Source organism: Heloderma suspectum, chromosome 2, assembly GCF_057233095.1.
Source record: "Heloderma suspectum isolate Gila_16-S chromosome 2, 16-S_ref, whole genome shotgun sequence".
Classification (NCBI taxonomy): domain Eukaryota; kingdom Metazoa; phylum Chordata; class Lepidosauria; order Squamata; family Helodermatidae; genus Heloderma; species Heloderma suspectum.
The window spans coordinates 37,554,412-37,580,303 of NC_139459.1; the positions used below are offsets into that span (position 1 = coordinate 37,554,412).

General features: G+C 44.1%; 1 protein-coding gene across 1 annotated transcript in view; it reads right to left on the reverse strand.

The window, feature by feature from the left end:
• The window catches only part of ANKRD55 (ankyrin repeat domain 55), a 150,741-nt gene that overhangs the window by 22,310 nt on the left and 102,539 nt on the right, over positions 1 to 25,892 (reverse strand). The window contains exons 6-10 of the mRNA XM_084829643.1: positions 20,458 to 20,541; positions 18,153 to 18,275; positions 12,503 to 12,633; positions 7,400 to 7,509; positions 1,659 to 1,719 (exon numbers count right to left, since the gene is read on the reverse strand). Coding sequence (XP_084685769.1) covers positions 1,659 to 1,719; positions 7,400 to 7,509; positions 12,503 to 12,633; positions 18,153 to 18,275; positions 20,458 to 20,541 — 509 coding nt within the window. The remainder of the gene's footprint in view (positions 1 to 1,658; positions 1,720 to 7,399; positions 7,510 to 12,502; positions 12,634 to 18,152; positions 18,276 to 20,457; positions 20,542 to 25,892) is intronic.

Here is a 25,892-nt window from a genome sequence, read left to right on the forward strand (position 1 = left end):
CAAAGCACGGCTCAATTCTATGCATGTTTACTCAGAAGTAAGCCCCAGTGCAACAGCTTTAAGACATGCAAAGGACAACTCAATTCTATACATCCCTACCCAGGAGTCAGCCAAATGTTTTAAAACACAAGCCTCTGCTTTCCACACCTTCTTCTTACAAGACCAGTTTAGACATCTTGCTCTTTAAATACCTTAAAATTGTAAAGGTATTTAAACAGCAGAGTATTTACAGTTTAAAAGCCTTTAAATCCCATCTTATCTCTGATCACTGGGGTTTTTCTGCACTGTGGTGAAGAAAGGTTGTCTTTCTTCCGTGCTCAGCAGGGAAATCCTAGCTTTTATCTGATCAGAGATGAGTGAGGTTTCTGACACAGGGCTTGAGGAAGAAGGGACAGGGTGTGCGGAAGAAGCTGGCCTGCAGGGTGTTCTCCATCCCCGTGGTAGTGCGAAAAATATTCTGTGTGGGGTAGTATTTCTGACACTTTTTGAACTTACCTCCTCCTCCTCCCCCCCCCAAAAAACTGACTGTACTTCCTGTTCTCCACCTTAACTGCCAACCATCTGTTCTGTAGGCAAATTCAAAGAGACACCCATGCCCAGCCTTTTATATGCATCTATAGATTGGGGTGAAGGAATGTTAAATGTTTTGTTCACAGGACCACTCCCCACTTCCTCCTCTCTTCCAGCACCCTCACTCTCTTGCCCAGCTCCACTTCCACTCATTCACCCACCAAACTCTGTTTTGGAGGAATTGAAAGAATGAGACGATGAAAACTAGCAGGTGATGTCAGGTGATAGATTAGTGCTGCCTGCTGTCCCACTGTAATTATCTTACTCTCTGCCATGGGGGGTGGACAGAACAGTAGTGGACTTGAATCAGAGAGCTGTAAGACAGGGAGCCACTGTATAGTGGTTAGAGTGTTGAACGGGGATTCTTGAGAACTGGGTTTTAGTGCCTACTTGGTTGTGAAGCTCACTAGGTGAGTTTGGGCCAGTCATTGACTCCCAGCCTAATCTACCTCACAGGGTTGTTGCGAGGAAAAAAATAGACAGGAAAAGGCCATGTAAGCCACCCTGGCCTCCCTGCAAGAGGAAAAAAGAGTGATAAATATGTAATAATAATAATTCTATGCATTTAATTACAGCATGTATTGCACCAGGTTTATTTGAGCTGTTTTGTGCAAGCAACAACTGAGTTTTTTCCACTATGCCTCAACACATGTTAGGAAGGTAAGGGGTAGTGTGCAAAATCCTGCTTTGCACTCATTGCAAACAATTGATATTGCTTGCTTTTTGCATGCACTTTGCAGGTTGGGCAGAAAACAAGAATGCCCAATTGTATGCTAAATGTGAACTGGCCCTTAGTTTTAGAACTGGGTGCTTCCAGATGAGGCTTTTATTGCACCATCCATCTCATCCAGATGTCATTGTCTTCTTTTCGTAATGCTCCTATGTTTCCCTACCACTTCATCTTTTTTTTAACAGAAAACCCATTAAGGAAGAAAAGACAGAAAAGCTGCACAATGCCTTCTCACTGGTAGCGCTAGGAGCCCTCTGTCTGGAAGCACCCACTGTCTCAGAGATCACTTTCTTATCTCTCTATAGGAATCTTTCTAGTTTACACAGTAGGTACATTTTAGAGGAGTTTGTTTGTTTACCTCATTGTCCTGGTGGTTAATTTCACTCAGATCAGACTGCTGCAGCAGCACAGATAAAAGCCTGTGGAGAAGAAAGTGATATTCAAAGTGTTACTATCGAAACAAAAATCCAAGTAAACCATGGGCCCAATCCAGCCAAGTTAAGCCCTTCTATGTCCCATTGATTTTAGCGGGACAGTTGACCAAGTGTTTAACTTTAGTATCATAAAATCTATGGAAGTCAATCATGGCTGGCTGAGGAATGCTGGGAGTTGTAGGATTTTTTTTTCTGTCTAAAGATGCATAGGATTGCACCTTAAATATACCTAACTTTGAGTAGGTCATGTCCTATCTTTTTAACTCGTGTTGCTGTAGAACCCACAGAAACATCTTAATTCTTGTCATCTATTTCTTTAATCAGGATGTTAACAATCAGGATATTCAATTCACGTAAATCTTAGCTCTGCTTCTCAATTCAGTGACTTAAGGACCTTATCTCCATTACAAGCATTTCCTGAATTCCTTAAAACTCATTATGTTGCAATATCGACAGGGGAGGCACCTTAAAGTCTAACAAATGTATTATGGCATTTGCTTTTTGTGGACTGCAGTCCATTTCTTCAGGTGTATGATTGTAAGGTCAGAGGTCAAATGAAATGTGAGGTCAGAGGGAAATGAAATGAGAAAGTACAGACAGCGATCATTATGGTATTGACAGTGGCCACTCACAACACAGTTGCTGGTGATAACACAGACACACTGGAATTGGTAAGCTTATTAACGCATGTAGTGAAATAAGAAATAAGCCACAGGTGACAGAATTGAACCCCTTAAGGAATTGCAGTTCAGTGGTTTCAAGTTGCAGTCTTCCTTAGAAGTTCCGTTGTTTCAGAAAGGTCATGTTAAGTTCAGTGTCGGAGTGTGCTCTGCTATGGAGGGAAAGTGCAAACCATCAGGTGGGATCTGATGTATTCTATGAATGGAAGGAAGTTTGTTTATAGAAAGAGAGTTGTGCTCATGAAAGAGGTCCTTCTGTGAGGGTAACTCTCCTTCCACGAGGGGAACCCACACATAGTTTGCTGGTTCAAATATAATAGCAAATTATACTTTGCTGCAAAACAGGAAGTAACAAATTAAGTGGGCTGTGTAAGGGGAAGAAGGAGAAAGAGAAGAAGAAGCATGTGAGTCCAAAGCTATATGAATCGACTCATTGCTAATCACCTAAACCATTCAAAGTGGTTTAGCTGAACATCATATAAGGGTGATTGATCCATGCTCTGGTAACCTCCCGGTTAGGTTTCTGTAATGTGTTGTACATTAGGTTGCTCTTGAAGATGTCCAAGAAGGTTCATACTGCAAAACGCGGCTGCCAGATTATTAATGGGTGCAGTCAGATGGGATCATATTCCACCGATTCTGAGGGAGCTGTGCTGGTTGCCACTTTGCTTTCAGGCCCAATTCAAGGTGCTGGGTTTGACTTTTAAAGCCCTAAACAGCTTGGGACCAAGATACCCAAAAGAGCATCTCTCCCTGTATCAATCTGCCCATGTTTTATGATCTGCTGGGAAGGCTCTTCTCACAGTACCTGCTACATCAGAGGTAGGTAACCTGATGCCCTCCAGATGGTTTGGACTATAACTACCATAATCTCTGACCATTGGCCATGCCGGCTGGGGCTGATTGGGCATGAAGTCCAAAGCATCTGGAGGGCACCAGGTTGTCTATCCTGAGTTACCCGTTATGTGCCAACAAACGAAAGAGCCATATTTATTGTGGTACCCTGATTGTGTAACACCTGCTCAATAGAAGTGTGACTCTGTTATCCTTTCTGTGCCAGGTGAAAACTTTCTTGTTTGCCTGAATAATTTAGTTGGTTAGTCTGCCTGTATTTCACTGTCTTTTAAAATTATTTTATTGTATTTTTAGGATTGTAATGTATTATATTTTGCATGCAGCTTTGTATAGCTATTTGATGAAGAGGAGTTTTAAAATATTTTATACAGCTCTTCTTACAATTCTCTTGTGGTTGCAGATCAGTTTCTTGTCTAGCACCATGGTTTCTGATTCTTGTAACTGCCATGTTGAGCAAACATAAAGAGAAAAATGAATGCAGAAGCTGAAGATCTGTGGCATTTCAATAGTGCCTTCTGCAGTAATCATATTCAGAAGATCTAATTTTGTTGACTTGCGCTAATAAGACAGATGAAAAGGAACTGAGCAGCTGGCATGCTTCTGTTCTGACCAAAGGTCTGCCTGTTTCCATGGGGACTGTTTAAATTTTATTTTGCAGGGATCCCTGTGTTGCTGTTAAAATAAATTACTCTTCCTTTTCCAAATATAAGCATAGTCCCCTTTTCTATAGATGTTTTATTTAATGATAATGCCCTCTTGGTTGCCTTGAAACCTCCGGAGTGTACAGTTCAAATGATGTGTACAGAATGAGGATGGCAGGAAATTAACAAAGCAACTGACAACAAGGTGGTTAGAGGGAATGGATGCACATGCTATATGAAGCATAACGGGTGAATAAAACACTTATGGCAGCACAATGTACCATCTTCTCAGCAGAGGTAGAAGATCCACTTCTAATCCACTTGTTTTTAGTTATATGTTGTTTGTGTATATTGTCTGTGTGCTTTTATGTAAATGGCTTTTAAACTTTGCATATTGTGTTTTACTGTTTTAATTTCTGTAAACCACCCAGAGAGCTTTGGCTATCGGGCGGTATAGAAATGTAATTAATAATAACAATAATACCCAGAGCATCAAACACACAAAACATTTCCTCAGAATGAGGTGGTTGTTTTGCAGACGTGTATCTAAATCAAATTGTGATTTGCAACCATGAAACAGCTAATACTTTGACTACTTGCCTGCTTCAAGAAAATCAATAAATAATTATTGCAATTAAATAATAATGATATTGGCTTTGATTTTGCACGCAGTTATGCATGCAAAAACCCCACTGAAATCAACAGGAGTTCCCTGCATGAAATTGTGTATAGAATCATAGCCAGAAAGAGCAACAATAACTCTGGATAGTCTTGATAAAATGAATATCTGCGTTACATCAAGTAATTTCTTAATGGTACTTTTTAAATGTTTTGTGCAGCAGCTGTCCATACGGAACAAAGATAGTCACATGGCAACTCCTTACTACACAGGTAAAATACTCTTTAAATCAATCCCTTTCCATACAGAACAGAGTTGGATTTGGCTATTGGGAACTGTGGTTGTTTCTTACTCACCCTAGATAGGGTGGCAACTTATATATGGGGGCAGGGGAAGGGGAAATCCAACACCCAGAAAAGGAGATGCATATCTGCATAAATTTGAATATGTTAATTTATATGTATAGCTGCTACTTTGGAAATAATTACTGCCATGTAAATAGAAATGCAGTACATATCACCATAGTGGGGAAGGCTGTAACAGGTGACCTGTGTTCCTGCTCAGTCTGCTGTCCAGGTGCTAACAGCTGATGAGCATCTTCAAAGCCCCTGCTCTCCTGCCTTATGGTTCTTTATTTTAAAACAGGACTTGGACTAGACAACCCTTGAAATAGAGGACAGTCCTCTGTAAAATAGGACATCTGGTCATGCTAAACCAGGGGTGGAGAACTTTCTTCAGCCCAAAGACTAAATTCCATTTCAGAGAAGCTCTTGGGACCTGTGTTCCAGCAGTGGGCTGGGCTGAAGGCAAAACGGGGCCAAAAAACAAACAAACAAACTTATATCCAAAATACTAGCATATTTTAGCTTAGAGTGCTTCCCGCCAGCAACTAAGCCTTAGGAGAGGCATTTCAACCTTTTAGAATGGGAAAAAGCATGCAAAAGCTGGGAAACAACTGCAGTTTACTTCAGGTGCATGAAATGTTGTTCCTGAGTTACAAGTTGCTGGGTGGGTGGGTGAGGATTGTAAACTGTGAAGTCAGAGGGAAATGAAATGTAGAAAGTACAGACAGTGATCATTATGGCATTGACAGTGACCACTCACAACACAGTTGCTGATGATAACACAGACACCCTGGAATTAGTAAGCTTATTAACATATGTAGTGGAATAAGAAACAAACCACGGGTGATAGAATTGAACCTCTTAAGGAATTGCAGTTCAGTGGTTTCAAGCTGCAGTCTTTCTTGGAAGTTCCTTTATTCCAGAAAGGTCATGTTAAGATCAGTGTCAGAGTGTGCTCTGCTATGGAGGGAAAGTGCAAACCATCAGGTGGGATCTGATGTATTCTATGAATGGAAGGAAGTTTGTTTATGTAAGGAGAGTTGTGCTCATGAAAGAGGTCCTTCTGTGACTGTAACTCTCCTTCTGTGAGTGGAAGTGTAATAAGAAATAAGCCACAGGTGATAGAATTGAGCCCCAGAGGGAGCAATCCTATGGTCACTAGACACTTTCTAGAGGGCCATAAGAGTGTTCGGTTCTCAGAAACCACACTCCCTGTCCCTTCCCCTCCCCGGTGGTGTGGTTCTCTCCATGCTGGCTATGTCTCTGCGCTCGGAAACGGAGCATGGAGATGGGGAAAAGGGGGTGGTCCCAAGGATGGGGAGGGGAGGAGATCACGGAAACTGCTTTATGCAGGCCCCTTCCCTTCCCCTCACTGAAGCTGCGCCTAGATGGGCAAAATCACCCATCTAGGCAAAAATGCAGTGCAGCTGGAGCATGGAGGAGTGGATCCCCTCCATGCTTCAGCAGCCCTGCATAGGATACTCAGCAGCCTCTGATTTCGGAAGCTGGTGACTATCTAGATAAGATTGTGCCCTTAATGAATTTCAGTTCAGTGATTTCAAGTTGCAATCATCCTTTGAAGTTCCTTTGTTCCAAAATGGCCATTTTAAGGTCAGTGATGGAATGTCCTCTGCTATGGAGAGAAAGTGCAAACCATAGGGTGGAATCCAATGTAGTCTATGAATGGAAGGAAGTTTGTTTATGGAAGGAGACAACCAAATGATAGGCAGTTGTGGGAAAGGGGAAGGATGAGTGACCATTTAGGGAACCCTGGTGGGTTGGATTGGGATCCTAAACCTAGAGCAATGCTGAAGAAATGGTGGGTTTGGAGGGTATTTTTTTTTTTTTTACATCTGAGGCTTAAATCTCTTTTGATCCTCTTTCCCACTATTTATACTAATGACTGATCATTGTTTGTCTGGCAGAGTAAACAAAGGAGAAACATTTGTAATGTGAACATGTATTTGCATGAATCAGTGCTTCTATGTGGGAGCTGTACACATGGGCATCATGGTCCACTACTTCACTTGGACTTGGGACATATTACAGAAGCTGTAGGTGAAGTTCCAACATTGGGGTGTCCATTGGTACAAATGGGAGCTCTACATGAGCATCTCTTGGCCACAAGCTTACTAGCAGGTTCACTCACTTCTCTGCAATGTGTGTGGCACTGATTTATTTATTTGATTGGTATCCTGCGTTTCTACCAAAATGGTGCTTAAGGAAGCTATTCACTGATGAATGTGAACTGATGCTAGAAGCCATGGCTCCAGTCTCCTAGTAAAGCAAACAACTCCACAGTTGTGAAAATCTAAACACGCAATTCTGTGCACACTTAAATGACAGCATGGGCTGCATAGGCTAGAAGAAAGGCATGACTAATCATGCAAAGAGGTGTAATGAAATTCTAAGTTATTCACACTACCTTCGAGGGATAATGTAACTGTTATGGACAGTAATGAAAAACCTACAAATTACACAGCTGTTAAACAATTCTTTATCTGTGAGAAATTTCAAAGAGCATACCTGACATTGGGATCAGCAGTGGCAGCGTGTAGTGGTAATCTCCCATTTTTATCTGGGATGTTCTGTTTGGCACCATTTCTCAGCAGACTGACGCAGCCCTCAAGCCATCCCTGAAAATAGATCAAAAGGAGAATTGCCAGGGTTTTGGAATCATATCCTTGACTGCAGAGGGTGATAGAAAACTCTGTATGGCCACTTATGGCTGCACACTTACCTGAGAGTAAATTCTATTGAACGTAATGGGACTTACTTCAGAGTAGACATGCATAGAATTGCACAGCAAATCAACGTCACTGTATCCATTTGCTTTGGAAAATTTCACCCCAAACCTAACGGTACAGTGGCTGGGACACAAAAGCATCTCACATGCAAAATTCAGTGGGGTATTTTGTCCTTGGTGCTTTCTGTGTACAGAAAGAAAGCAGTAAATGGCAAGTGGCTGAAATTTGGGGACATTGGTTAGTACTGTGCATGTGACAATGTCTTAGAACAGGGCTGGGCAACTTGTGGCCCTTCAAATGTTTGGGGTACAACTCCCATCAGGCCTAGCCAGCATAGTCAATGGTCAGGGATGTTGGGAGTTGGAGGCCAAACCTTCTGAAGGACCACAAGTTCCCCACCCTTGTCCTAGAAGCAGTACATTGTAGGCTTACTTCTGTGCAAATTGTGCAACAAAAAGTGCACCAGGGGCGCAATTTTAATTTCAAAGGTCCATAACATAAGAGCTCTCTGGATCTGACCAAAGGTCCATTTCATCCAGCAAAGGACCATCAAGTCCAGCAGGCTGCGTTCACCCTTGAAAATGATTAGGTGGGCTGAGCCTGCCCTGAATTCCATCCCTGGAGCTCTCTATTTATTTTGTTGCAATTATATGTTAAATCTATAATCTCTGGTTAGGATGGCCACTTATGAATCACCAGCAATACATCCCACCATAGTGCAGAAGATTGTGACCAGGTGACTTGTGTGCCTGCCCATTCTGCCTGTTGCTCAGGTCCTAACTGTTGATAGGCAACAGCTCTTATGGTCCTTTATCTCGAAATTGGAATTGAACAGGACGGCCTTTCAAATAAAGGACTGTCCTCTATAAAAGAGGACATATGGCCACCCTATGCTCTGGTCAAGACCATAAAACCATTGTTATAGGCAATCATGCATATCTTTAGTTTTAAAATTCTGGGCCAGATTCACTATAGGATATTCCCAGGTAATTTGCCAAAGTACACTCTGTTCACCCTTCATTAATCTCTCATCTTTTAGGAATGCATTCCTTTCCCTAGGGATGCAGTGTGAACAAAATACTTACATATGCTGATAGTTAAAGGGCCAAACTGGAAGCATGCATTTTTATTCAATATGTGCTTGTTGGTTTGGCTACAAAGCCAGGGTGGGGTTTACCTTTCAACTCAAAAAGAAGTGTGCAAAGGATAGAGAGAAATCTGCCCCTCTTTCCCACCTTAGGTCTTCCCACATGCCTGGCTGCTTTAAGACTTCCCCTCAGCCAGCTCACTTCCAGTATCACAACCAGGCTGGGGGGAAATTTCTTCATTCTTAAGTAATTTAAAAATTCCACTCCACAGTGGAGTGCTGGAAGGTAAGACAGGGACAGGATGGGTTTAGCTTCCATCCCCCCTGTACTTGGTCAGCCCTACCATTAGGAAAAGTGAGGCAGTTGCTTCAGGAGGCAGATGCTGGGAGGCAGTAGCAAGGTGTTGGAGGAGAGAAGTGTGTGCCACATGGCCTGCCCTGAGTCCCCTAAGCTAGCCTGCTGCTTGGTGTTGCACTGAAAGTAACTGTCCACCATCAGTGCTGAAGAAAGATTCAACTGATGGTCCAGTCAGCTTTTGTGCATTGAATGGGAGGAGGCGCCATCTTGTTCTTCATCTCAGGCAGCAAACTGTCTTGGGCTGGCCTTGCCCATGTACTATCTGTAGTATTAAAAGTTAATTACCCTCAGCGGCTTTATAGCTGAACTGGCAAGCACATGTTTAATACTGTGGTGGGTTTGGCCCAAAGAAGACAAATGCAATGCACTCTAATGTTCCTCAATGAAATCTAATTCATTTTGAAGAGCCAAAATATTGTTATTTTAACTAATCAGTACATATATCTCTGTGCCTCCTGGGGATGGGAGGGGGAGGGTCAGCTCAAGATATTTTCCTGCCTGAGGCAGAACAGAAAATGCGATGTCTCTCTCTCTACCCACCCCCAAGTCAAGATGTATAGTACCCAAGAGCATCATATTGTTAGTTATTTGGTTTATTAGTATTGAATTTGACTTCCAGGGAGAGAAAGAGGCACTTGTGGGATTTTCTTCCTCAGGTGCCAAAATAACTTGGCTGGCCTTGGGTACTATACACCTTGACTTGAGAAGTGTGCACCATTGGCTGAAAAATGTCTTGGGTCAGCCCTGAGTTCAACAGGGCCTGCATTTTAGCACATTGGTCAAGCTGCTGTAAAATTCAGTTTCTCCATTTTAAATATGAATTGTGCATATACTCACTTATTCAACAATCTTCACCATGAAACACCTCCTTTCAGTCCTGCTATTCTCTTACCCCCACTCCCCGCACCCCCAGGTTGATACACACCTGGTCATTTTGCAATTCTACAGAGATATCTTAAGAGATTTTGAGATTTTGTACACACCAGCAAAATTAGCATCATTGGAGGCATGTGTATTTTTTTTTTAAAAGACAGATACATACTCACAAAAAGCCCAGATTTGCAAAAGGAGGAAGTGCATATAAAGAGTTACAACACAAAAAACATGCAGAGTGTGCGAAAGAAAATGTTAAGAATTGGGTCAGAGACGTTGTGATGTGAATGCAAACTTAAAATAAGAGACTCAAACAATAAGCCTTGTTGATTTACAACCCAATCCTATGCATGTCAACTCAGAGGTAAATCCCATTGATTTCAGTGGAGTCTACTCCTTTGTATGTGGGCATAGGATTAACTTTACACTGTAACATTAATACAGTAGCTGCACTGCAGTGGATTTTTGTCCTGTCGAGTAAGTCTGCTTTTAAAATGTAAACTACAGATATACATACTTTTTAAAGCTTCTAACAGGAAAATGCCTTGTACTAAGTCTGTCTATCCAGCCCTGTTTATTTTATTTAGTATATTTATATCCCATCTTTCTTCCATGATGAAACTCAAGCCTGTTGTTAAGGGGTAGGCAAGGGGTAGTGCCCTCCAGATGTTTTCAACTACAGCTCCCATCAGCCCCAGCAATCATGATCAGTGGGCAGGGATTATGGGAGTTGTGGTCCAAAACATCTGGAGAACACCAGGTTGCCTCCCTCTAGAACAGATGTAGCTCTCCAGGTTCTTAGACAGGTGTATTTACATGGTTACCTTATCCTTTTACATGGAGATACTAGGGATTTGAACATAGGACCTTTGGCATGCAAACATCTGCTCTTCCTGGAGATGTAAGGATCTTGTATAATCTGCTCTGTTTGCGTTTTACAGATTGTCAGATGTCATCCACTCCATTGTCTGCTCTTTGAAGTATGTGCATTCCCCCCCCCTCCAGAATAGTACACAAAAAAATCCATCAGAACTTATGGAACTTCTGCTGGTGCATAACATTTTGTGTACTTTTCTTAGGTCACTGTAAAATCATTGAGCAGAGCACACAGAACAAAGATCACAACAGAGAGGCTGAAGAGAGATCAGAGAAGTGTAAAACAAGGTTTTTTATTTTTTAAAAAATGGTGTATACATTACTGTATTTTTATGCTATCGCCATAGTTTTATATGACCACATTTGCATACAGAAAGTTTAAAAAATGGTCCACAAGTCTATGGAATATGCACGACTCTGAAAAGCCGGTCCCCTGCAGATTCCACATGTGTGTGTGTGTGTGTTGGAGGAGGTTGGGTTCATGAGGTCATAGGCGCTAGCTAATCAGCACTGTGCACAGTGAGCTTCTGCTGGAAATTTGCAGAACCATTTTTTTTTCCTGTACTCAACTGTAGAGAGAGGAAACGATTTATTTGAACTGACATGAGTGTGTTTCCAGAGCAGCCCTACTGCTCAAATAATGTAACATTTGTGCACATCCTGAGAAATGTATTGAAATATCTTGGGACCATTTCTCTCTAAATATGGAGGGGTCGGGTTCCAGAGAGGAAGGAATGAGACATAATACTAATTATGATGTGTTCTACATAATACTAGGCAAAGGAAATGTTTACTTCAGGAGGTTAAGTGTGTGTTATAAAAATCTGAGAAAGCTTTAGCTTCTTTCAGCAGCCCCTTTCGACAATACAAGTTTTGCCCTAATCATTTGTTCTAGTAATGAAATAATGCCTCTTTTTTCTTTTCTTCATCCCAATTCTTCCAAAAGACTGCAATATAACAGTGGTGCAGGTAGGCAATTTCAGACCCTAGACTCAATGGTCTTATGCTCCTGCCCACCTCTGTAGACAGCTATTTGCATTACTTCAGTTGTGAAACACACAACGAACATTTCTCTTCTCTCCCCACCCACTTCAATTCCATGTTTTTCCACTGCTTCTACATTCCTGATAGGTTAGAACAAAAACCAAACCAAAGCAAACAAAAACTGTCTGCCAACCTTGATTAAAAAAAAGAAGAAGAAATAAATAATTGGAGTATGTGCAGCTGGACTAAGCACTGTTTTGTTGTAGAAAAGGATAATACACATTTAAAGTAAAAGTTATAAAATGAGCATCTGAAGTCATGTAAATACCCAGCCGGCCACTCCGTAACTATAACATGTTTTAAAAAAAAATGAAGAAAGGATGTTGTGGCAAGCAGGGTCAGCTGTGATGGGAACCCCAGGTGTTGATGCTGCTTGTCCCGTTTGCTGCTACCCCCCATCACCTGCTGCAGTATGGGTGGTAATTTGGGGCCCCGTTGGGCTGTGGGGCCCTGGAAATCTGCCCGAAAGTCCACCCCAACTGCAGAATTGACATGTAAGAGAAGGAAAGCTTTATACCAGATAGGTGTGCAGGTGATTCGTTAACTGGATTTATATTTATGGTCTATCATTGCATGATGTATTAAGTTACGTTGGTTGCAATGGCTCTTAGTCAAACAAAATAAAATGTTCTGACTGACTATACCAAATAGTTTGCCAGAGATAAACTGGTGCGCCCACAGGCATCTTGAGTGTTGATATTGGCTCCCATTTTTAGCAGCAATTTCACCGTATCAAGCTGGCGTCCTGAGATGGCATGCATCAAGGGAGTACAGCCTTAGAAAGAAAGGAAGAAAGAGGTAATTTGTTCAATACACAAGTAGAAGACATTTTGTTAGGATAAAGAACATACTACTGCTATATATGTAATGCTTGATTTGTAATTTTTTTCAAAAGTTAAAATTAAGTTAAATTAACATTTTAAAAGTCACTTTGAAAAAGACAGCTGGCATTCATAGAGCATCTCTACACCAGCCTAAAATCTCACATTTAAAATGGGGCTTTCTGCTTCCATTTTAAGTGCAGCATCACAACGGTGCTTCCTTCCCTCCTTTCCCCCTCCTTTCCCCCCTTATCTGAGTCTTCCATGTGTTTCATTATACAGTCACTAGATGGCACTTGGTCTAGCTCCTCTTATTGAGGGTTTTCCTCTTTTCAGGAGGGAACCCAAGCAGAACTCCAGCACTGTAATTTGATAGCTCAAATGGAATAAAGGTCATTTAGTGCTGGAGATGCTCAGGAGACTGATGATGTCATCTAAAGGACCTGCAAGCTTCTGTGAATAACCCATCTCAATAGCAGGATAAACGCTCCATGTGAAGAAGCCCACAGACATCTTGTTGCCCATCCAGAGAGTCAAGTCTCAGACTTTATATGGATTAGTTATACTATACATCTGTAATAGCCAAATGATGTAGGGAATTATTCTGTGCCACTTGATCAGCTTTGGAGAGGGTAGTAAAATGACATAACCGCTTTCAAGGTTATTTAAAATATATTTATCTCATGTTTCAGCAAAAGCTTTTCAGGTGTGCCCTACACACCAGTTGCCCACCTGAGATAGACCCTTCCTGAGACACTTCAAAAACTAGAAGGGTAGACACATTAGTCTGTTGCAACAGAAGGACAAGAAGAAACAAAAGAGCCTTGCGGCACCTTATAAAGCTTTTCTAGATGAAGCTTTTAACCCGCCAGTTTAATGTGGCTTCTGCCTCCACATTTTTTGTCAGATTAAGACTGGACCCTCTACACATGTTTTGGGGTTCCCACCCCTTCTCTGCCTTTTTAGATGTTCCACCTCCATATATGCTCCACCTTTTATATGTTCCTCTAGGTGGTGCTGTGGTATAGCGGAATTGCATAACTACACTAGCATTTCATTCCACCATTCCCCCAAATGCTGGATTTTCCCTGACCAAAACCCCTCTGCGAAAATGCTTGGAAAGCATAGGAGAGGCCCTGGAGGATAACAACTTCGTCTAAAGCACCCACAAACTATGGTGAGTGAAGAATGGTGCACGCACAATAAAAGCCTTGTCTAGAAAAGCTGAAAGACTTGGAGCCAAATTAGACATGATGTTTCAAAATGGAGAGGCCTAGACTACACACATTATTTAGATGGCTTAGGTGAATGGAAAGGTATTCACCTCACATCCAAAATACCATAAGGATGGTGCCAGGTGAACCTTTCTGGAGCGGTTGTTATATAAATGGGGTGCCACTACCAAAAAGGCCCTCTTCCTAGTGCAGGAATGTTGAACTACTTTAGAATGGTGGAAAAACTGCACAAAGGCTGGGAAACCACCAAACAATTGGTGGTCGTGGGAAAGGGGGTGGGGCCAGGGGAATGAAGCATGGCTATCTGGGGAACTCTGGAGAGCTGGATTGGGACTCAGGGCCTGAGGTTCTGCACCCTTGCTCTGGTGGTTACCCACCTCACTTCATTTGGTGGGAGCACTCAGAGCAGGGCCTCTGAAGAAGATCTTAAGGTTCAGGTAGGTACATATGGGAGAAGGCTTCTTTCTTTCAGCTATGCCTGTGGAGCCCACTGTTTGCATTCCCCCACCTTCTGTACCCATATGTGTCTATCTACCAACTGAGGTAAGAGACAGTTGGTATGGGCTGAGGGGAGGGGCTGTAGCTCAGTGGTACAGCCCCTGCTTTGCATGCAGAAGGTTCCAGGTTTGATCCCTGGCATCTCAGGCAGAATGGGAAAAACTCCAGGCTCATCTGGAGGGTTCCATGTTGGGGAAGGCTGATATAGGACCATATGTCATGTCTTCCTCCAACCCATAATTCCTCTCATGGTGTTTGTGTACAGAGTCCCAACACAGTGCTTATGCAGAGAGGGTATGTCTACGCTACACCAGCTCCCCCTCCCCCAACTTGGATATTGACCAGGCTGCCTTTTGTCCACCATTCTGCCTCTTATCACTTTGGTTATTCAGACTGCTGGTTCAGTGCTCTATCGCATGAAAAACTGCATAGAAATTGAATGTCGAAATCAAAAGCAAACCTGTGAGAAAAGACTGGCCTAATTACTTTCTCTTTTTAGGCGGGGCCTTTAAAAATGCTTGCAAAACTTATAATGCAACTATTTTGCGGGCATGAGTTAGTCATTTCAGAGTAATACACTTCTCACTTCGGGGGGGTCTCTGTCTTTCTGTGCGTGTGTCACACTTGCCTCATGAACATCGACCTATTCTGAAGGGCACAGAAATGTAAGGCTAAAGCAGCTAATTTAAATGTTCAGAGAAACTACATGGTTCAGCCCTCCTGGGTCAAGATTTCCTCAGACATTTCAGAATATCAGGTGAGGGATTGCAGTGCTGCTCAAGTGAGTCAAAAAGGGACTGTATGTGGAAAGCTCTAGGGAGGGAGAGAGAGAGAGAGAGAGCACTCAGTCAGAAGGTCCCTACACACTATGAATTTTCACTACTTGTTATACATCCAGTGCTGTCATTCCGGTGACAGAAGCAGTTTCTCCAGTGAATCCAGGTAGCTGGTTTCCCTTACCCTGCAGCCCACCCCTCAAAACCTGCTCTGAATTGGGAAAACCTCTGGAGCAGGTTTTTGGGCAGGGCAGATGGCTACAGGGGGGAGTAGGAAAAAATCCTGTTGTGCTAGTGGATGTCCACTACTGTGACATTGGATTTAAACTCTTGTTTTTATTACAAGTTTGTATTGATCTGTGGTCCTGATTCTGTCAGGCCCCAGTCAAATTAGATTCTTTGGATTACCAAGATGAAACTAGACCACTTGTGAAAGGATAACAGTTTATTGATAGAAAATAGATGCATAATAAATATGCAAAGAAAGCTCACACCTCTCATCAGCCATTTAAGCTGTCACAGCTGAGTATCTATCTGGGTCCACAAGATAGATAAGAAGTCATTCCTAGGACTGGCAAAAGTTCTCCAGGCTGGTAGCATGGGTGTTCCCCCTTGGAGCGAGACCAAAGAATAAAGCCTGAGGGTTGGATTTTATAGGTGTCTCCTTCAGCTAAGGACCCTGTCATACGAAACACACTCCCTTCTCAGAAGAGAGGGTGGAGTCTTTCCTTCCTGAAGGTGCTCAAAGCATCACAGGCTAGGAAATCAATCACCCTTTCCCTGAGAACAGGGCCCCAACATTTCAACATGGGAGGGGGAGTTACTCAGCTCTTCTGTGAGAATCAAGGCACATCACCCTTATCTTTAGAGGGATGAGGTAGCTTGGCATAGGCCAAAGCTGTACTTGCTTGGTACTAATTAAGGCATGTGAAAGGCCTTCTTAATTAATTATAAAGCTGCCGGTTAGGCCAAACAACACAGATCTCTAGGTGGCTACCAACAGCATATAAGAATGCTGTGAAATCCACCTTCTTGCTCACCAACAAACACACTACAAAGTTGGACACCCTTACCCTGGCCTGAAATTCTTATTCTGTACATAACTAATAACAAGACTATTTATGCTGGTGTCCCGCATTGGTACCCACCATGCTGACATTCACTGAACCAGCCTGGTGAGGCTGGCAGCTGCAGCTGTTGCATGCTCAGAACTTGGTTACTTTAGCCTCCTATTTTCAATGAGAAATTGTTCTTCCTTCCTTGCAACTGCCTTTGGTTCAGTCTTAGCATTTCCACTGCTGGTATATGTGGCATCTTGTTCCCAATTCAACCCCCAGGGAACCAAGACTTGTGATGTACAACCAACAGGAGCTTAGGCAAGGGGCTACTGACTAATTGCCCCGGCACTGCAGTTCTCAAGCAGACGGCAAGATAATGTACTTGCTCCAAAACTATACAATCTGATATAGAACCCTTGGGGGGAAATTGTTTTCTTAACAGTTTGTGGAGAAAGCCTGTAATCAGTGGCCCAAATACAATTTGAGTGTGTGTGTGTGTGTGTGTGTTTGTGTGATACATCGATACAGAGCATAAAAAATTCCAACAACATACTATTATTTACCTACATTCTGAAATAATACAGTCCTGCTGAATCAGGGGTGGGGAAACTAAGGCCCGGGACCCAAATCCGTCCCTCCTTGGATCCTAATCCAGCCCTCCAAAGTTTACCACTTGGCCATGCCTCCTTCCCTTGGCCACACCTACCAATCGCTTAGTGGTTTCCCAGCTTTTGTGCAGATCCCCCCCCATCCTAAAAGGTTTAAATGCCTCTCCTAAGACTTAGTTACCGGCAGCAGAGCTTTAAGCTATGATGCTGGTATTTTTTTGCATTTTTTGCCTCACACCATTTGCCTTTGGCTCCACCCCCTTGGTCTTCAGCCCTATCCACCACAGTGTCAGGAATGAATCTGAGTGTGTGGAGATGTCTAGCAGCTCGGATTCAGAATGGGGACAGCCAGAACAGGGGGAGGCACCCTCCCTAGTGAGCCCAGATACTGCAAGGCTTTCTTCCCAAGACCTTGACTCAGAGATGGCCCAGGCTGAACAGCTCCCCCATTCCTCCACCATGAGAACCCAGGGTTCGGAGGAGGAGGAGAGTGAGGGGAGAGTGAGACTTGAGACTTGAGGGATGCTAGGGTCCATCGCAGAGTGAAGTGGGAAAAGTTAGGGGCAAGGCTCAGGCCCTCCTCCAGGTTGGCCATTTGTGGAAGCCAACGTAGGAGGGAGCTACCCTAAGGGAGGGGCATCCCTGTGAAGCAAGTCTGGCCTAGAGGTTCTTGCCCAGACGGCTGGCAACTTCTCTAACTTCCACTTCGGCTCCTCTATTTGATATTCATAGATCTGTGGATAAGCTGTTTCATTGCAGTCTGAGAGTTTCCTAGAATCTGCATTTGTAAGGAAGCTAGTCCTTAACTAATAAAGTAGTGAGCCTGAAGCTTTGTTTCCTGGTGTGTGTTGATTGCGAAGGGGGAGGATGAAGGAACGTGACACACAGGAACATGGCCTGCAAGAGCTTCTCAGAAATTGACTCCAGTCCCTGGCCTGAAAGAGGTTCCCTATCCCTGTACTAAATCTTTGACAATCCAGTCTGTATTACTTTGCAGCTTGTGATCATTTAGGATTTTAGTTCTGCTTGTTACTGGCATGGCAGCATTTTGTTGAAGAATCATTAGGTATGTAGCAGTTGAGTAGCTGCAAGCAAATTATTTTGTGAACAGAGAAGAGGAAAAGTCTATGTTAAAGAACAAATCACTACCTCTTTCCTTCCAGTTACAAAGAAGGAAGTCACATCCAACTTTAGTTGTGATACATACTGTGATGTTGAAAGTGATGCTAAAAGCACAAAACAACAGGAGTTAGTTAAAACTTGTAGCAACTAAGAAGAAGATAAAAGAGCTACTTTACCCTCACTATCACAGCATTCTAATATTGAAGGATCTTCACGGATGACAGCAGTCAAGGTATTAATGTCTCCATTAGCTGCTGCGTGATACACCAGGGTCAGGTCAATTTCTTCCACTGAATCACCTATGAAAAGAAAAGTTGCTAAAAGTAAAGCATCCTTCCCCATGCTGGGTGGGGATGATGGGAGTTGTAGTCCAACACTTCTGGACAACACCAGCTTGGGAAGGCTGAAATAAAGGATTCTCTGTGTGTAAATGGGCAGGGGAATAAAAAGGTTAATAAAAGAACAATGTTTCCCCCTCAGATTTAAGATGGCCACATGACTATTGACTGCCAGAGGAAAAAAATTGACAAGGTTACTTCACAATCAAGTATCAAATTTCAACATAAAGTGAAGGCAGCCATTCCAGTGTTACCTGCCATAACATCTTTATATGTTAAAGATGTTATGGCAGATTCCTGCTTGAAAACAGCTATGATGGAAGCTGGGGATCATCTTCTTTACTAGATCCTGTGGTGCCTTCTCCCATAGGAATCATCTTTCCTCTCTAGCATTTAAGTCATCTGGATCAGGTCCCAAGCATCATATTTTTGGGCCAAGTACAAATTTGTAACATGGTTTTGGTGTGTATGCCCAGGGAGGCAGAAAATGGTCCCTGGCTGGGGAGCATTTGCAGGGGAAAATTTACTGGGCAAGGGAGGGATTAAAGGCATCTCCCTTCCAACCTGCAATTCTCCCCAGCAAGTGTCCCCTGTCTCCACACTCATGTTATCTTAGCCAATGTGGCTTTGGGAATACATGGCAAATGGCTGTAGCTTGGGGCTGGAACATGTGCTTTTCATGCCCAAAGTCACAGGTTTGAGCCCTGGCACCTAGGGTGGCCATGTGTCCTAGTTTACAGAGGACAGTCCTCCGTTTCAAGGATGTGAAGGCATCCTTTAGTTGAAGACCTATCCAGTCCAAGTCCAGTTTAATGATTAAGAGCCATGAGAAGATGGAGCAGGTGTCTGGGAAGCTGTCCACCCACAGTTAGCACCTGGACAGCAGCTGGGCACAATATGGTGAGATGCATTGTATGCCTAGTTAAATTATAGTCATTATTTCTGAATGGGCATCTATACACATAAATAGGCATGCATAAATTTTATGCAAATCTATATCTTCTTTTGTCCTCTTTTCTTTTGGTGATTCAGTAAATGGTCACCACAATCTCTAGGTAGGGCTGGGGAAAGATTCCTGTCTAAGCCTTAGAGAACCACTGCTGGTCAGTATAGAGGCAGCAAGATGGACCAATGATCTGAGAGACTCAGGGCTAACTCACATTAGCAAAAATCCTGCAGTATTACTGGGGCTTTGTCTTCTGAAGTCTTTGCTCTTCTGGAGTCTTTGCAGGTTTAATGCTCAGCACAATACACGTGCTCCCAGCCCGCCCCCATTTTTGCTGGTTTCATTTATACCGCCAGCAGATGGTGCTGTTTTATTGCGCTATTTTGATTTATTACAGCATTTTCAGGGCTTTATAAAATGGCAGATTCCTGCTTGAAAACAGCAGGAGAGGCATCGGAGGTTGCTGACGTCGTGAAAAGGACCTGCAAACTTCCGTGAGTGAACAATCACGAGCACACGATAAATGCCTCGTGTAGAGACACTCTCAGTATAAGGCAGCTGCCTATGTTTGCTGAGGTAATGTGTGGTTCCTTTTATAAATAAACCATTCCCAAGTCTGACTGTCCAAACTGTTCAAATCACCCAAAGAGACATATTCCAAAACTTCCTCCCACAATTTATTCCGTTGCTGAATTGGTCTTACAGTGAGCAATTTATCCTGTGAGAACATAAAAGATTCCCAGAAAAACGCAATTTAAAATGCTCAGATTAAAAGCTGCTTTGCAGGCTTGAAATGTACTAGGTATTTTAATTAAAGACTTGCTCTGTAGTGAAGATTCTGCCCCTCCACCCAGCACCCTTGGGGTTAAACGCTCTGGTTTGAGTAATATAGTGATATTGATAGTGGTTAATACGACTCGCTTGTGCGTAATCCCTGTAAGCAACAGTCTGCCTGCCTTGTTATTTTTGATCACTTGTTCACTGGCAACATGGACATTTGGATCCCAATTGTGAGGGCATTTGATGATGACTTGCAAGTTGCACCGTATTAAAAACCATGTGGTTGGACCAATGTAGTTAATAGGTGCAACACAGTACAAGGCGACTCTCTCCCTGACTGGGCTTCCAGCTCTCAAGACGTATGCTTGGGCCAGTGATAGGGGTGGCACTGCTGGGCCCCTGCCAAGACCCAAACACCAGTAGGGGTCCCATTGCCAATCCCTGGAGCCTCTTGGCCCTTCTGCTGCTCCTCCTCCTTGATGTTACTTGCCAGTTCAACTGCTGTCTCCAAGTGAGCAAGCGGGGAGAGGAGTGAAGGGAAGGAGCAGTTACCTTGGCATGGCCTTCTCTCTTTCTGGGAGGTGGTGCCAATTGTACTCAGAGGGAGAGGCAAGCAATTGGGCAGTGGCAACAGCAGTGAGGAGAAGGAGGAATCATGCAAGGAGGAGAACCCATTCAGAGCATCTGGCCCAAGAGCCCTCCAAAACCTGGAACCAGCCCTGTAGATGCTGCAGTAAAGTCTGAACTATTCTGGAGCCAGATAATTTCCCTGAATAGTAATACCTCCAAGCTCTGCCTGTTAGCTACTATATTTGTTCTCTTAAGAATACCGTATTCCCTTGAATGCTGGCTGGTAAAGCAGTTTCTGTCCCTCAGTCTAATAGCATATCCATCCATCCATCCATCCATCATCATCATCTATCTATTGTCTTCCCTTGCTTTTAAAGTTTGTGTGTCTGTGTTCGTTTCTTGAACTGCTTCGTTGGTCTGTGTAGAAGAGGAAGTTCAGAGGGAGGGGTTGGTAACCAAGGCTGTGGTTTGGTTCGCCTGTGATTTCCATCTATGAGAAATCCCCCAACTGCCATAGCAACTGCATAGGGGAAACCCACAACTAGGCTGCTCAGCATATGCAGGCCTCAAGGCTTTTGTGGCTTTATGCCAATCCCCCTCTTATATCATTTTGCATGATTACAGCCCCCAGCGCTATCAAGTGGCTGATATGCCTGTCCTGGCTAGTGAATGAAAAGATAGCCTAGCAACTTGTTATCCATCATTACAGAGGAAACTAATCATATGTACTGTGGCCTTTGATCAGCACTAAAGGACTTGCATGCTAGGGTAGCCATGTGCCCCCTTTCACAGAGGACAGTCCTCTATTTGCAGGGCTACCAGAGAGGCTTTGTCCCTTTGAAGGTGTCCTCTGAAGGGCTCTCCTGTCCAATTCCAGTTTTAAGATAAATTCCAACAAGAAGAAAAGGTGGAAGACAACAGAAGACGCCAATGTGGCTTCACAAAGCTTAGAGATGACATGAAAACAAAAAAGGACACATATAGGAAGTGGAAAGATGGTCAAGTAACAAAGGAAAAGTTCAGGCAGGTAGCACAGAATTTCAGGGATGGCGTCAGGAAGGCTAAAGCTGAGAATGAGCTGAGGTTAGCGAGGGATGCTAAAAACAAAAAGGCTTTCTTCAGCTACGTGCATAGTAAAAGGCAGAGGAAAGAAATGGTTGTTCAGCTATTAAATAAGAATGGCAAAACGATAATAGATGGCAAAGAAAAGGCAGAGGTGCTCAATTCCTTCTTTGGCTCAGTCTTCTCCCAAAAGAGGGTCTATGACCTTCCTGGCAAAGACGAAGTACAGGCTGAAGGGGCAGGATTGCAGCTTGAGATCGATAGGCATATGGTCAGGGAACACCTAATTACTCTGAATCAGAGTTCAAATCTCCAGGGCCAGATGAACTGCATCCTAGAGTAATAAAGGAACTGGTAGAAGAACTCTCAGAACCGCTGTCTATTCTCTTTGAGCAATCATGGAGGACGGGTGAAGTGCCAGATGACTGGAGGAGGGCTAATGTGGTCCCTATCTTCAAAAAGGGTAAAAAGGAGGAACCTGGGAACTACAGAACAGTCAGTCTGACATCAATCCCTGGGAAAATTCTGGAGCAGATAATAAAGCAATCCATCTGGAAGCATCTTGCAAACAATGCAGTGATTACTTGAAGCCAACATGGATTTGTCAAGAACAAGTCCTGCCAGATGAATCTGATCTCATTTTTTGATCAAGTAACCTCCCTTGTGGACCATGGGAATGGTGTAGACATAATATACCTCGACTTCAGCAAAGCTTTCAACAAAGTGCCCCATGATATCCTGATGAGCAAACTAGCTCAAAGTGGGCTAGATGAGACAACGATCCGGTGGATCCACAGTTGGCTACAGAATCGGACTCAGAGACTGCTTATCAATGGGACCTTCTCAAACTGGGGAGAGGTAACGAGTGGGGTACCGCAGGGCTCAGTCCTGGGCCCAGTGCTCTTCCACATTTTTATGAATGACTTGGAGGAGGAGGTGCAGGGAATGCTGATCAAATTTGCAGATGACACAAAATTGGGCAGGATAGCTAATACTTTGGAAGACAGAAAAAAAATTCAAAGTGATCTGGATAGGCTGGAGCGCTGGGCAGAAAACAACAGAATGACATTGAAGAGGGAGAAATGCCAAGTTCTGCACCTAGGAAAAAGAAACCAAATGCACAGTTACAAGATGGGGGATACGTGGCTCAACAACATGACAAGTGAGAAGGATCTTGGAATTGTTGTCGATCACAAGCTGAATATGAGCCAACAATGTGATGTGGCTACAAAAAAGGCAAATGCTATTTTGGGCTGCTTTAATAGAAGCATAGCTTCCAAATCCCGGGAAGTACTAGTTCCCCTCTACTCAGCACTGGTTAGGCCTCATCTGGAGTAGTGTGTCCAGTTCTGGGCACCACACTTTAAGAAGGATACAGACAAACTGGAGAGGGTTCAGAGGAGGGCAACAAAGATGATCAGGGGACTGGAAACAAAGCCCTATGAAGAGAGACTGAAAGAACTGGGCATGTTTAGCCTTGAGAAGAGAAGACTGAGGGAAGATAGGATAGCGCTCTTCAAGTACTTGAAAGGTTGTCGCAGAGAGGAAGGCCAGGATCTCTTCTCGATCATCCTAGAGTGCAGGACACAGAATCATGGGCTCAAGTTACAGGAAGCCAGATTCCGGCTGAACATCAGGAAAAACTTCCTGACTATTAGAGCAATATGGCAATGGAACCAATTCCCTAGGGAGGTGGTAGGCTCTCCCATACTGGAGGCGTTCAAGACGAGGCTGGACAGCCATTTGTCGGGGATGCTCTGACTTGGATTCTTGCACTGAGCAGGGGGTTGGACTCGATGGCCTTGTAGGCCCCTTCCAACCCTACTATTCTATGATTCTATGATTCTATGTTTCTATGAACCATAAGGACGGTTGCCCATCAACAGTTAGCACCTGGGTAGCAGGCTGAACAGGCAAGCAAGCAGGCCACCTGGTCACAAAACTCCACAGTATGATGAGACGTACTGCATTTCTATTTAAGATAGAAAAATTTATCCTCATTTGTTTCTTGATGCATTCCCTCTTTTTTGGCAATCCATAAATGGCCACCTTACCTTGCACTACTGATATTTAGAGCAGGGTATCAAATATCAAATCCATAGAAGTGTTATTTAGAACTTCTCCATCTGTAGGATAAACACATGGAGAATCAGGGAGTAGGACTGTGCTGCATATTCGGCCCTATACAAATGCTAAGATGTACACTCAGCGTGGCATCTGCAAGGGAGCACCTATTCATCTCTATCTCCACGCCTGTAAGCACTTCATGCAGTTGGGACCCTTGTATGTTGTGGGATGCTGACTGCATGGAATGCCTCTGCATGTAGGGCAGGGGTCCCCAATGTTTTTGGACCTGTGGGCACATTTAGGAATTTGAAAAACTGCTGTGGGCACCACCACAATATGGCTCCCATGGAAGATGTGGCTAGTCACCTAATGGCTGCTGTGGGGGCCTGGCTAGTCAAAAGAGGTGGAGAGGAGAAAGAATGAGGCTAGAGGCTGGGAGGGAGGGGAAAATAGCAAGTCAAAGGGGTAGAGGGGACTACAACTAGGAGAGGGGAGAAACGGCAAGATAAAGGGGTGAGTGAGAGAGAAAGAGCAATTTATTTATTTATTTATTAAATTTATTAATCGCCCATCTGACTGGTCACCCAGCCACTCTGGGCGATGTACAACCCACCATAAACAATTTAAAACAATAAAATTTTACCATAAATTTTTTTTTAAAAAAAATACCCTAACCCACCCCAAATGCCTGCCTGAACAACCACGTTTTTAATGCACGACGGAAGCTCATTAAAGAGGGGGCATGACGGAGTTCCCTAGGGAGGGAGTTCCACAGAGTGGGGGCCACCACAGAGAAGGCCCTCTCCCTCGTCCCCACCAGTCTAGCTGTCCTGGCTGATGGGACAGAGAGAAGGCCATCCGAGGCTGATCTTGTTAAGCGGCCTGTCTGGTGTTGCTGGAGGCGCTCCTTAAGATAGGCTGGGCCGGAACCATATAGGGTTTTAAAGGTCAAAACCAACACCTTGAATTTGGCCCGGAAAACAACTGGTAACCAGTGCAACTCCTTCAGCACTGGAGTGATGTGATCTCGCCGGCGGCTGCCTTTAATCAGGCGAGCCGCCGCGTTCTGTACCAGCTGCAGTTTCCGAACCGTCTTCAAGGGTAACCCCATGTAGAGCGCATTACAGTAGTCTAAACGAGAGGAGACCAGGGCATGTACTACCGATGGGAGCAGATGGTCGGGAAGGTAGGGGTGCAGCCGCCGTATCAGATGGAGTTGATACAGCGCTGTCCGGCTCACAGCTGACACCTGAGCCTCCATGGACAGCTGGGAGTCCAAAATGACCCCCAGGCTGCGGACCTGGTCTTTCAAGGGTAGCTGTACCCCATTCAACACCAGGTCAACATCCCCCAGCCTCCTCTTGTCTCCCACCAAAAGTACCTCGGTCTTGTCAGGGTTGAGCTTCAGCTGATTCCTCCCCATCCAGCCACTCACCGTCTCCAGACATTTGGACAGGGATTCTACGGCCAACCTTGGTGAAGATTTGAATGAGAGGTAGAGCTGAGTGTCATCCGCATATTGATGACACCGCACCCCAAACCTCCTGATGATAGCCCCCAGTGGCTTCACATAGATGTTAAATAGCATCGGGGAGAGGATGGAACCCTGTGGCACCCCACAAGTAAGTGGCCACGGGTCCGAAACCTCCTCTCCCAGTGCTACCCTCTGGTACCTGCCAGAGAGGAAGGACTGGAACCACCGCAATACAGTGTTTCCAATGCCCAACCCCTCCAGGCGGTCCAGGAGGATACCGTGGTCAACGGTATCAAAAGCCGCTGAGAGGTCGAGGAGAACAAGGAAGGAGCATTCACCCCTATCCAGAGCCCTCCTCATATCATCCACCAAGGCGACCAAGGCCGTTTCTGTCCCATGCCCAGGCCTGAAGCCCGACTGAAATGGGTTTAGATAATCAGTTTCTTCCAAGTGTGCCTTCAACTGCACCGCCACCACCCGCTCAATCACCTTGCCCAAAAATGGCAGATTTGAGACTGGGCGAAAGTTGTTCAGAACTTGAGGATCCAAGGAGGGCTTCTTTAAGAGCGGTCTTATCACTGCCTCCTTGAGGGCTGATGGCATCACTCCCTCCTCAAGGGAGGCGTTCACCACCGCCTTGATCCCCTCACCCAGTCTCTCTCTGCAGCTCATAATGAGC